Source organism: Brachycentrus maculatus, unplaced genomic scaffold (genome assembly GCF_059751285.1).
Source record: "Brachycentrus maculatus isolate JH-2025_06_01 unplaced genomic scaffold, ASM5975128v1 h1tg000602l, whole genome shotgun sequence".
Taxonomy (NCBI): Eukaryota; Metazoa; Arthropoda; class Insecta; order Trichoptera; family Brachycentridae; genus Brachycentrus; species Brachycentrus maculatus.
Genome location: NW_028281341.1, coordinates 123467 through 137476, shown reverse-complemented (window position 1 = coordinate 137476; position 14010 = coordinate 123467). Strand labels below are relative to the sequence as shown.

The window sequence follows — 14010 nt, the reverse complement described above, 5'->3', positions numbered from 1 at the left end:
CATGTCCATGAATTAATATTATTTTTGACATCTCATCAAAGATGAAGAAGAATATGGAGCTCTGGGCATTTACGGGGCTGACGACCGTCATAGGCTGGTTTAAGTGACCACTTTACACATGTGCAACATTCACCAATTGTACCCATTATTGACAACCACACTACTCAAATTCTTGGAAGTTCTATATTGTATATGAACCAATTTTGAAACATTGTTCTTGAATCACTAGAACATCACTACAGACTTCAATTGTTGAGGTGAAAATAAGCATTTTATTGAGCAGAAATTCTTTTATTAGTATGTGAGGTCCGAATCCTGGGTTATAATCACCAGAGAATATCACTTTCATTTTTATTATTTAAGCTTATAATTTGACCAGATAATTTATTTACAACATTTTGAGTGAGTCCAAATACTTGTTCACAAAATCTGGATTATCTCTATTATTTTCATATCATTTTTTGACATCTAGATGTGAAAAAATAATATGAAAGTAACTCCTGTAATTACACTTGTTCCAAACACTTGTTCACAAAATCTGGATTATCATTAATTACAGGAGTTATTTTCATATTATTTTTTGACATCTAGATGTCAAAAAATGATATGAAAATAACTCCTGTAATTGGAGATAATCCAGATTTTGTGAACAAGTATTTGGACACACTCAAAATGTAGTAAATAAATTAACATTATTTTCAGGCGAATATTGTTTGAGAAGACAGATTGGTATGGCATTCTATTCTCTGTGCGTACCCCTGAGGAAAGTGGCATGACGAAAAAATAAAGCCCAAATTTTTTGAATATTTGAGAAATTTATTTATTAAAAAAGGGTATATTATAACAAAATTGGTGAGTGTATTTCATACTAGAATCCATAAATACAAACTATGTTCTAAACAAACATTTACTATGTACTCTTTTCAGGTTCCCCTTTATCTCCAATTTCCGGAGGATGTTCCAATATTTTATCTATGAGTCCGAATTCAAGGGCTTCCTTGGGATTCATAAACTTGTCTCGTTCCATAGAAGACTGAATTCTATCCAGAGATAGTCCCGTGTGCTTGACATACAAATGGTTGATCTGGTTCTTAAGCTTCAAGATCTCTTCTGCTTGAATTTGGATGTCAGTCGCTTGACCCTAGAAAACACAAGATAACTCGTAAGCAGGTATGTTAATGACCCAATTTTTTAAAATAGGCTTATGGCATTTTGAGTGTGTGCAAATCCTTGTTCAGAAATCTGGGTTTCTCCATTTAGGGGTTATTTTTATAAAACATTTAGTTTACATATCAATATAAAAATAACTGCTCCATTGAGATTTGTGATTGCTTTCAAACATTCAAAATATTGCGAATAAAATAACCTTTCAAATTATAAGCTTAGTTTACACAAGGTTTGCGGGCGGTTTTTTCATCAACCCTGACCCTACTTACTCAGATAGTCTGCCGCCCATCCCTCAGTATACTAATCACAAGTAATCGCAAACCCAATTCCCATATGTATGAAGAAGTTTCTGAGGTAAGAGAGTACGGCTATTATCCTTGGCTCTACCCGAGTTTCTCCAAGGTGTGCTTGGCTACAATAGTTAACTGACTAGAAGGAATGTGTATTTAATTACGCATTTTTATAGATTGTTGTGCGGTATGATCGATAATCCTGAAATTATCCGGAACATTGGTCTGTATGTTCCCGATAGTTACCTAAGACAGCGTCGGCATAGATTGTTTCACATTCCTATACACAGGACCAACCTGCCGATGGTTATGACTGTAGGAAGAGCTACCGCTATGTTGAACAATATCTCATTGGATATTGCTCTGTTATCTCTCTCGCGCTCTATCAAAAGTAAGCAAAAAGAACGCTTATAAGCGTCTCACGCTCTCTAACAACAGTATGTAAAAGATGCTTTTAAGCATTTCCCGCAAACAATATGTTAAAAATTAAAAATTATGGTTCAGGCGTGTCATAATTCGGGAGAATCATACATACATATAAATTAGTGAAATAAAATTGAGTATGCTGCTAAAGATACTCAACCATAGATGATGCCAAGAACTCACATATGAAAGAAAGTGTCATAAGCTTTGTAAATACCTAGACTTTTTCATCTATGTTGAGTTGTCAAATATAAAATTGTTTGTTGACATCTCATCAAAGATGAAGAAGAATATGGAAGTCTTGGCATTTACGGGGCTGACGACCGTCATAGGCTGGTTTAAGTGATCACTTTACACACGTGTAACATTCACCAATTCTACCCATTATTGACAACCACACTACTCAAATTCTTGGAAGTTCTATATATATGAACCAATTTAGAAATTTGGTTGTCAATAATGGGTAGAATTGGTGAATGTTACACGTGTGTAAAGTGATCACTTAAACCAGCCTATGACGGTCGTCAGCCCCGTAAATGCCCAGACTTCCATATTCTTCTTCATCTTTGATGAGATGTTAAAAAATAATATGAAAGTGACTCCTGTAATTGGAGATAATCCAGATTTTGTGAACAAGTATTTGGACACACTCAAAACGTTGTAAATATGAAATTGGTTTATTTAAATTAAAAAAAAATAAAAAACAATCCATGCATCTCACAGTTCTACATACATTATTGCGGCCTACACGTGTATTGTCGAGATTGCATTTTATGTGAATTAATAGCAACCTGATGAGCTGACACAAAAAGTAGTTGAACAAATATAATGAGGCTAAAAGAACTTAGATTAAATTTACCGATTTTTTTCATACAATTTGTGTACAAATAAATTTAAAAATCATATTACCTGAACACCGCCAGATGGCTGATGTATCATAATTCTGGCATTTGGTAGAGAGTGGCGCATCCCGGGAGCTCCAGAGGCTAATAGAAGCGATGCCATACTACAAGCTTGACCGACACACCTAAAATAAGGCAAATTAGTTCATTTGAATTCCATTCATTGATTCGGCAGTCACATTGTGGTAAAATCTATGTATTTTTAATTTATGTTTTATTTGGTAAATACCACTATTTCTTAAAATCTATTGTGACACGTGTTTCCATTTTGCATCATTTTCAAACATCGTATGTGAAGCCAAGTCTAAATTTAACCTTTTAAACGCGTTAACTTTGTTCCTAATAGACGCTCGTGCGCGGCTGTATTTCGCCGTTTTTTAAATGATTACTTTTATCATGTATTTAGTTATGAAACGATTTATTTTCCTAAACAAAAACGTTCAATGGGATTCATTGTGCCTTTTTGGTACTCTATAATACACGTGTGTCACATTATTCTTGAAATATATCGTAATATAAACAAATTAGATCGTAACATAAATAAATCAAAGCACGCATCGTGTGTCACTCTTACCCACTGGCGATGCGTAGCGTCGAGAGTGAGACAGATATAGGGCATGATTATGGCGCGGACTAATTACCGACCGCAAGAAAAATCAGGGATCTGTTGTTTTATTTATCCTTGTGATGTTACAAATTATTAGTCAGATATTTCAACAGATGTCATAAGGCCAAGGATTGACGTATTATTTTATCCAAAGTTCCACACCATGAAAAAATCCCTCCAAGTTGAACTGAGGTTCGAAACTTGAAGCAAAGTGAAAACACAAACGCTTATGTCAGCCGCGTATGGGGCATGTCTTGTTAAAACACATACGCTTATGCGAGCCGCGTGGATCCGGTTAAGAGTTGTGTCCTTAGGTTGTTGAAGGTTGAAGAGGGGATAGGACCTGTTTCTTATTTGATTGAGCATTAAGAGATGAAATGAAGAGCTAGCTTTTACTAACCGGATCCACGCGGCTAGCATAACCGTATGTGTTTTAACAAAACATGCCCCATACGCGGCTGACATAAGCGTTTGTGTTTTTACATTGCTCCAAGTTTCGAACCTCAGTTCAACTTAGAGGGATTTTTTCATGGTGTGGAACTTTGGATAACATAATACGTCAATCCTTGGCCTTATGACATCTGTTGAAATATCTGACTAATAATTTGTAACATCACAAGGATAAATAAAAGAACAGATCCCTGATTTTTCTTGCGGTTGGTAATTAGTCCGCGCCATAATCAAGCCCTATATCTGTCTCACTCTCGACGCTACGCATCGCCATTGGGTAAGAATGACACACGATGCGTGCTTTGATTTATTTATGTTACGATCTAATTTGTTTATATTACGATATATTTCAAGAATAATGTGACACACGTGTATGTACCAAAAAGGCACAATGAATCCCATTGAACGTTTTTGTTTAGGAAAATAAATCGTTTCTTAACTAAATACATGATAAAAGTTATCATTTAAAAAACGGCGAAATACCACCGCGCACGGGCGTCTCTTAGGAACAAAGTTAACGCGGTTAAAAGGTTAAATGAACTTACACTGACATAAATAAATGACACAAATCCAATAAATATCTAATTAGATTTTTAAAAAATTTGAAATCTGACTTATGTTGATGTACATTTGGCATCGCTAGGGCATGGATGAAAAACTGTTTTTGACAAATCCCTGACAAGGCAAAATGTATATGCATCACTAACTAACTAACCATCACGCTACTTCCGCAGGGGTAGGCAGAGAGAAAAGAACACAACGCCAATCTGTATTTGCACGCAATTTGCCTTATCCACATTCATATATCTTCTCATACATACACGCCGATTATTCCGCCTCCCGACCTAACCACTTTCAAGTATTTGAAATACTTGATCATGACAAATTTTTGCCGGTCTTCCTCTGCAGAAGCAGATATAGAATAATAGGAGCAAAATAGAATAATATAAGCAAAAATAGAAAAATAGAAATTACCAACTACATTCGCCTTATAAATTTTTTAACTGTATTTTCTTCACTCATTCTATTCACATGCCCAAACCATCTCAACACACCTTTCTTAATATGATAATGCTTATGTCAGTCTTGCATTCTCTCCTATACATATAATGATATACACCACCTGAACATCTTTCATACATACATCACTAAAATTTAAAAATATATTTAAAATATTATTCCTGATCTGAAAAAGGATCCTATTGTCAAAAAAATGTTCTTAAAAAAAATTAGGTAAAAAAAATGTTAATTGAACAAACCATGTCGCTATTGGAGGAAGGATGTATTGCATTGTATCATATATTCCCAGACCAGCGGTAACACTACCTCCCGGTGAGTTGATATACATGTGAATTGGTTTCTTACTAGATTCTGCAAAGACATTAGAAACAGTTAAATTAAGGTAAAAAATAATTGTATGAAAAATTTTATAATAATTTTATTCTTATTTGAGGAGTCAGTGCCTGTCAATAAGGCTTCCAACTGTGACCAGTATAGATCTATTGTGACAAAAAGGGTATAATAACAATAATAATAATAACATGATGGCATTTTCGGCACGAGAGTTAAATTCTTTATATCTTCTTTAATTTTTTACAAATTTCAACAAGAATAATACCGACTGCATTTTTTTAAATGAAAATATTTTGTATGATTATTCATTAGAATCCGAAACATACTAACCATCGATAACCTAAAAAGAGTTTACTATGCTATCGTACACTCACTACTACAGTATGGCATTATTGCATGGGGAGGCTCATACAACAACATACTGAACTCAGTGAAAATAGTACAGAAAACCATAATTAAAGTCATATTGAGAAAAAAAAATATTTCCAACAAAATTATTATTTAAAAAATTTCAAGTCCCAAATATAGAATCCATTTATAAAAAAACCGCAGTTTTTCAAATACTAAAGGGTGACAACTATTTAAATCTAACAAAAAAATTATCATCGAGATTCTCAAACGATTTTTCTACTCCAAAATGCAACACCAAGCAATTTCAGCAAAACTTCAAATATTTGGCAATCAAACATTTCAATAAACTCCCTAAAGAAATTAAAAAAAAAAGATGATATAAAAATCCTTAAGAAAAAAATTAAAGCTCTATACATTTAAATCTTAAAAAAAATATATATAAAAAAAAACTATTATATCTTTTATTATATAACATTAAACCACGAGTGTAAGTCCCTTTCCAAGCACAAGAGCACAGACTCTTTTATGGAGAGGCACAGCGAATCGAAATATAAAAGTTCTCCATATGCATAAATGATTCAAATGTTATTATGTTATAAATAAAAATGTAAATATATTAAATGAATAAAAAAATAATAATAAAAGATTTACTGATGAGAAAAATAACAGGACATTATCGTGGGTTACCCACGATGTATCCTATTCTTAATTATATAGCACACCACTAGCAAAGATTAGGTAGGTGGATATCTAAATAGTATAGTGCAGAGAGTAAGGAATTTAAAAACAAATTTTCGCAGATGAAAGAATGGGAAAAGTTTTTTATTTGCTGAGTTGAGACAACTTATGGAATATACAAAAATCTCCCGATTGGAGACCACATCCCAGTTTACACAAAATATAACAGTCATCAATACAAACCTCAGTGTAAAGTTCTAATGAATATATTACCTGATTGCAAAAATAATAGCTGCGCAACGACAAGAGAGCTCAGATCATCGTGAATAGGTCCCATCAAACATATTATCCGTTCTTTCAGTAAGCGGGAAAATATGTCATACGCTCTTTCCCCTCGTCCTGTTTGCTCAACCACTATAGGCACCAAGTTAAGATGGTTGATGGATGAAGAATGTAAATATTTTCTGCTATTCTGTAAAATAAATTAAAGGAAAAATATCAACACATTTCTGCGACAGATTCGTAGAAAAAGTACATTCATCCATAAACTAACGTACCAATAAATTACTCAACACTCTGCTTTTAAATAACATTTTAGAGATATCCTTTATCCATTTACAAATATAAAAATTGTTGCAAACTTTCTCCTTTTCACGGTTATGTATTTTCGGGTGAACCAAATGTCAAAGTTATACTTTTTAGTGTTACCATTATTGAAATAATTTATTCAGCATTGAAACCTGTAAAACTGCACATAAATAAGTACCTAAATCAAATGAAATATTTTTGATAGTGGCAATAGTTATACGGGTTTGAATTTGAAATTTGTTTACCGGTCGGCCACCCGTCGCCCGTCAAATCAACAATTTTTGCATTTCTGTCAATTTTTGGTCAAATCGTGGTCAGGCGGAAATCGCTCGTGTGTTCATGTTTGCATTTAATGTTGTATTTTTACGTTTATAAAATCGGTGGGTTATTCGCATTTTTCTTGTTCACACTTGTGACAGTTGTGTTTTAGCGATACTACTTTGGTCTAATGTAAGTAAATTCAATATTTTTTAAGATTAAAATGTCGAGATTTACTTGTTACAAGAGATACTTCAAAATTCCATCAATACAGAGTCATAGTAATACCCTTGCGTAATGTTTTTTTTAATGATTTGAAACTACCTACTATGAATGATTAAACTGCGCACTCTGGCTATATTTTTGTTTTTATTACTCGATGTACAGTATTTTTTGTTTGTTCTTCAACTATTCTGCCATGTTATCTGGAGTTATGGACAGTCAATATTACCTAACTTCTCAAAGATTCTTTCAAAATATAATTTCAAAAAAATTGTGTGTTTTACCGATAAAACTAACGATTTGCGATTTCATTTCTACTCTTAATAGTTTTTGCATGTGGAGTAAAAAAAAGAAAAAATCATGAAATAAATTGATGGTGCTGATGTTGATTTTAGAAACCTTGGAAGCCAAAATGTCATAAAATAAAACATTTGCTATGGATATATGTGGGAAAAAAGAGATGTGCAAAATTTGGGTGGTTTTTTATAAGAATGTTTGTTTGATTACAGGTAAATATGGGGACGTGGACATTTATAGATAAGTCATCTTCTCCTGAAGAATTTTCAAGCATCGTGCATCATAATGAAGGAACCAGTAATTTCGCCGTGAAAATCTCCAACATTCTCCAGACAGACAATTTCAAGTCTATACCGAAATTTCACTCCACCATCAGAAATCCGTATGTGTGCATTTACTTTGAAAACACACTGTTGCTGTTTTCCAATACCAAGTGCGATGTGGTGCATCTTTACAAGGTGTTTGATGCGAATATTTCCGGGTTGATTATTCAGAAAAACGCAGACTGTATAGTTCTGATACTGGAAAATGGTTTTCTCTACAAAATCGACCTGGCATCCAAAAGAGTTTCACAAACCGCAGATAGCATCATCGATGACAAGTTTTCAAAGGTCTCGATCTACGAAGAAGCAAATGGCGGCTTTATCGTAGCTATTAACAGTTTAATCTACCATCACTTGTCTCTAGGTCCTGAAAAGGAAAATGAGGGCGATTTCATCAATTTCACAGTCAAGAGAATCAAGTACAGCGAGGTAAACGAAGAAACCATTATAAAAATTGAAATAGCCGAGAAAAAAGTTGAACATATTAATCTCTCAACTGTTTGCGTAAAACTGACAGATGATAATTATATTCTGGCCGTCTGTCCTGTTACTAACCAGAGCATATTGTTGACTGAAACAATCACCGCAAAATGTGTTGTACCGTTTACCAACTCAGATAAATTCTTATTTTTAAAAGAATCGTCTAGCAATGAACGCGAACTGTGTATCGGCAATTTCTACGAGTATAACGTCGAATATAACATTCCCGTCACAGAAAACTGTTTTATAATCGGCGGAGTAGAAGATTCGGCAATTTATCTGGATATCAAAGATGATAAAATATACATGTATCACATCCAAGAAAACTCTCCTCTATCGCAGCTGGAGATACTTATTTCTTCCAGAAATTACGAAGGGGCTGAAACATTTGCCAAATTAAACAACCTCTCGCCGGCTGCTGTCCTGGAATTAAAAGCCAAATGTCTTCTCGCAAATCTAAAAAAACATTTCTCATCCGAGCATCTCCAAGAGTTGAAGGAAATTCTGTCCACTTGCGAAAATAATGATTTTATATTGAATTGTTGCTTAGAATGTGCTGAATCGGATGCAAAATTGTGTGTTTTGCTCGAATTTGGTAAGCAATATATAAAAAATATTGATAATACCATTTCTAGAGAGAAATTTAACGAATTGATGTGGAAAACTGAAGTGTTTAAACTTATGGAATTGGAAGATTACGATAACAAAATAGAATGGGATGAAATGACAAAACTAACACCGTATGCCCTTCTTTTAAAATTAATTTCTAACGACCAATTGGATCTAGCCTGTATTGTTTGGATTAAATGTTACCCGTATATTATTCATAATTTAACTCAGCAAAATGTATCCACGCTTTTGTACTCGGTTGCGAGCGATATCAAACTGAATATTCTGTTGAGGTGGCTAGAATATTACGTACCAAACGTTATAAGTGTAAAACCTTATAGTGCGGATATAATTATAATTTGGGCTAAAGAGAGAATTGTATCCCTGGAAAATTCCAAACACTGGCCGGAAATTGGAGTTCAACTGGCAGAAAAACTAACTCCGTTGATATTTCACGGAAAAACTATGGTGAATTTCATGTCTGTCGAATCTGAAAAATTCTACTTCTTGATTCACTGCCTCAAGAATATTCAAACTCTCAAGAGCTCGTATAACATAATAGTCTCCTTAAAAGATTTTACGACGCTCAGCAGAGAGGAGCTTGCGAAACTCATTTTGCGCAAATGCTTCGCGGAAGACCTTGTTTCATTACTGGCAAATTATCTGCAAGATTTTGAGATGCGGCACAGCATTACTCGCGATACTTTGATACGAGAGCACGTAGAAGAGGTCATAAGTATGTCACCCATCGTGGATGAAAACAAAATGGAGATTTTGTTGAATTACATCAATAATGAGGCGGATAAATTTAAATGCATACTTCTCTTCCTAAAGTCCGCTCCCATCCCGTGGTCTCCGAAAGTCAGACAAATCGCACACAGCTCGGCTCGTCTCGAACACGAATTGTCCAAAAACATCTCCCAGGAAATCGTCAATGCCGAGATCAAAAGTATATTAATGAAGTACAAATGCCACGAATTGTCTCCGGAAGATTACGAATTTCTAATAAGGCTCATTATAAGAAAAGGGGACTCGCAAATGTTGGCAGATATTGAGACCATTACCGACGTCTACTACCATCTCCGAGATGACTCCTACATGATGTGCATCGAACAGTATTTACAAACCTCGCAAATAAATCAGGCTTTGAACCTTTACCACAAAATGAAGGACGGTTTTAAAGAAATGTGCGTAAATTCATTGTTGTTGAAATTGGAAGATTTGCTTTATTCCAATTTGATCAATGATGAAATAGAGTGTAACCACATAGATTTCTTAAAGTCTATAAACATTCGAGATAATGTCATTCTTGACAATTTGTATAACATTTACATTCTGAAAAACAAACTGAAATTTAATATTTCTTTAAGCGAATATAGCATCGAAGAGACTCGTCACCACTTATTTAGAAGTTGGTGTAAAAAGATCTCGCTCGGTTTAGACAAAAAAGAAAAAATATAAAAGAAATCGTCACTCTGTCCGTTCGCATCGGATCTTGTTTAAAATTTTCTAAAGCCGATAGTATCCTTACTCTTTTACGTGAAATTAATTCAGATAAACAGTATGTTTTGGCAAATCTTATATTTGGAAATAAGTATTGTATTCTCGATAATGATATAAAATCTGTCGATATCATCATTGAGCTTATCCATCACATCGATTGCAATAATTACACCATTTTATTCAATGTTTTAAATCATATTTTAAAGGCTCTTCTGAATTGTGACTATATGGAATTGTCATCGTACGTAATAAATGTTTGCAGCTGGATAATGGCAATTTATTACTCTCATAATAACACTAAGGAAATATTAAGTTCGTGGAAAGTTTCTCCGTTTTATAATCCTCATATCATAAGTTCAATCATCCCTCTTTGGAGCCAGTTAATGTCTAAAAGTATTTCTAATAAAACTAACAATATGTCCGGATATTGTCTCTGCAAATCGGACTTCTGCAATGACGGGTCTGTCTGCTTGAAGAATGTCTTGCTGAAACTTCAATCTCAACAAAACGACATACATTTCCCAAGAATCTTGTCTTATAATACGATCAAGGACTTTGAAGGCAATATAGCTAGTCCGAATTGGTTAACCGACCTCGGTAACAGCATGGTGAAAGTTCTCATTAGTAAAATGCTAGCGTTCGAGCAGCCAGATCATCTGAATATATCGATGTTAATGTTCTGCCACTCCTCCGTAGAAGTTTGGCTGAATGATATGTTGACCGAGTTCGGGGATACACATAGAAAGATGAAAGTCGCTCAGTATATTCTGCAGTGCAAGGAAATGTTTCAACATGTCAATATTCCATACAAGCAAGCGTTCACAGTGTACTCGGAAAATAACATCGCTTCCAAATTGGAAAAATATGGAATATCGTTCAAAGAATACACGCAAGAAAATACTATTTGTAATATGAACTCTTTTCTAGAAGCATTGGTAAATATTGACACTTTTAACTTCCTCACGTTGGAAGAATTTTGTATAGTCACCGGAATAAGTCTAGATCAGGCTTTGATGTTTTATCTTTTCTCTCTTCTGAAGTCTTGGAATACGGATCTGGAGGATTATACGGATAATTATGGAACTAAGCATTCCGTAGTCAAACCTTTGAAACCAGATTTTATTCAAAAATGTATCAGTATTATCGATAAAATAAAATACAAAAAAGACTTGATCGAGAATCTCACTACGCTTTTCAATAATGGCGAAATCAATTTTCAGAATTTAACAAACATCACCGTTAGCCAATATTCTTACGAAGTTTTCTTGTTGATCATAGACCTTTTGAAGCATGCTGGTTGTGAACAAGTTTTCACAAAAGAGTTTTTGTTGTTAAAATTTTTGCAAACTTATACTAGAGTAAGCAAACCCAGACAGTCAGAACTGGATATTTACAACGTGAAGAACTCCTTCCCCGCTGTTGGATATTATCGTCTCCCATTTCAATCCCTCATATCCGGAGATTGCTGGAGTAACTTGAAATCTGAGCTGACTCTTTCAACGTACGAACGTTGGCTCCCAATAGCTGGTCTATTGCCTTTAGACGTGGAGCTGCAGGTGAGATGTGACATGATTTGTAGCAGCGCCGTCCGAGAGAGCATGACTCAGAAGAAGGTTCCCAATGAATCCGGAGCCTTCAAGTGGTCATTAAACTTGCAAAACGGTATTCTTTTAAAACAAGCACACAAATGCATTCAACAAATAACTAATTTAGAATGGGCCGGCGCTTGTTTCTACTACGTCTATCAAGGAAGCGCCATAGGGGCCGATCAAGTAGCCGCAGCGAATATGTGCTATCAGTTTGCCGAACATTGGTCAAAAATACAACCTAATAACGTCTTAAAGAAAATGCAGTCCAAGCATTTGCTGACACAAACTGCTCACATCCTTCACAAAGCCGGTTTATCCGACGAAAAATTGTTGTCTCTCTGCGACAACCCTAACCGACTTATCGAAGCATTGTATAATCACGATTCTATTCTCACAGTCACCGAATGTCCCAATATAAACGCTACCGTCGATGATATTGCCGAGGCGAATGGCTTGAATTCGTCGACATTACGGATGAATATTTTAGAAAGAATCCTTAACCAAACGAAAACTCAACACAACCACAATGCCGGCATCCATAGCAAGCCTAAATCCGTAGAAGATGGTACACTGGGTAAAGAAACATTAGCGAAGGCTTGCTATATTCTCAAAGGAAGCAATCCGATGATGGCCGCTCTGTACTTATCTCACATTGCCCTCGGTGAAAGTGATTCCTTGGAGAATTATAACAATAGGATAAGAGCTTTGCAATGCCTCATAAGCTTGGCAGACGGCGACGTCATAGAGAAAGTGACCAATTACACAGCCGTCGCTCTGTGGTCTAAACTATGGGAGTTGTATTTCATGAATTGTCTGTGTTCAATGGGATTAGAATTTTTAACACCGATATTCTTAGAAAATAAAATTGACGCTTTAGTCCAGATTTGGAATGCGCGGGAACATAACCATTCCACGATATTGCTCGTACTCAAGATAATTTTCGTGTATAATTTACAACTCGATGACAATATTTTGGACCAAATTATGAAAGCGATGCTCAAATTCGGAATGTTAGTCGAAGTGAAAGAATTTTTGTATTCTTCTAAACCGTTTTATAATCAATCTTACGTAGATGCGTGGAGCAATGTCCTGTTAAATCCGTTTAAACAACTTGATATACCTTTAAGTGGAAACCAAAAAGAGGATTGTTACAATACCCTAAAATTATTACCAATTTGTCCGGTAATTTCCCAACTAGATTTAACCCCGATATGGTACAACTGCGTTAAAGTCAGTGCCCTCGAGATGGCAGCGGCGGTTTTACCGCACATTTCTGATGCTGAAAGAAAGAAAGTAGTCGCTAAGTTTGGTAAAATTCAACCTTCCTTACAGAACGATATAAAATCCTTAAAGTCCAAGGGAATTCTTACATCGAATATTGCACTGACAATTTTGAAGCACCAGTATCGAAACCGATCAAATGTATAAAAATATAATAAAACTTCTTTCTTTGATGCGTAAACTTAATATGTAATATTGATATCATAATTAAAAACTAATATAGAAGATGAAAATATGGGGGAGTAAAATTAAAAGATATTGTAAAATGAAATAGTTTATTATATTTATACATTACAGATAATTTCTTTAATTAGTATGGTGTGGTATTAACAAAACCTCATTTAACAACAATCTCTTAAGATCTTTATCATATGTTTAATGTTTTTACCTACTGTAAGAAAACCGTGAAATCTCTGTGAGGAATTTTTTTCAATGGAGAAGAGACGCTCTATGATTTAAGATGTTTCACATCTTCATTTTACACAAATGATCAGCAAGTCTGACCATGTTGATGATATTGAAAATTTGGAGATATGTAAAGAGTAGGTTAATCAACCAATTTGCTTTACAATAAGATTGATAGAACTAAACTGTTTATACTGAACAACACTTTTTATACTGTCCAACTTGTATTATATA

The 14010-nt window shown here is 34.5% G+C and overlaps 2 protein-coding genes across 2 annotated transcripts; one reads left to right on the top strand and one right to left on the bottom strand.

Moving 5' to 3' along the window:
• Positions 1–795: 795 nt before the first annotated feature.
• LOC148301124 (uncharacterized) lies at positions 796–6915 on the bottom strand. Its single transcript, XM_088273772.1, has 5 exons — positions 6779–6915; positions 6495–6693; positions 5099–5210; positions 2790–2907; positions 796–1141 (listed from the first exon to the last, which is right to left on the bottom strand). The coding sequence occupies exons 1-5, from the start codon at positions 6812–6814 to the stop codon at positions 911–913; spliced, it is 696 nt and encodes a 231-aa protein (XP_088129898.1). The 5' UTR covers positions 6815–6915; the 3' UTR covers positions 796–910.
• A 211-nt stretch (positions 6916–7126) lies between these two features.
• LOC148301123 (kinetochore-associated protein 1-like) lies at positions 7127–13641 on the top strand. The gene is given in 3 exon segments (XM_088273764.1): positions 7127–7259; positions 7799–10453; positions 10456–13641. Coding segments are annotated over 2 exon segments (5712 nt in total). The 5' UTR covers positions 7127–7259; positions 7799–7804; the 3' UTR covers positions 13519–13641.
• Positions 13642–14010: the final 369 nt, after the last annotated feature.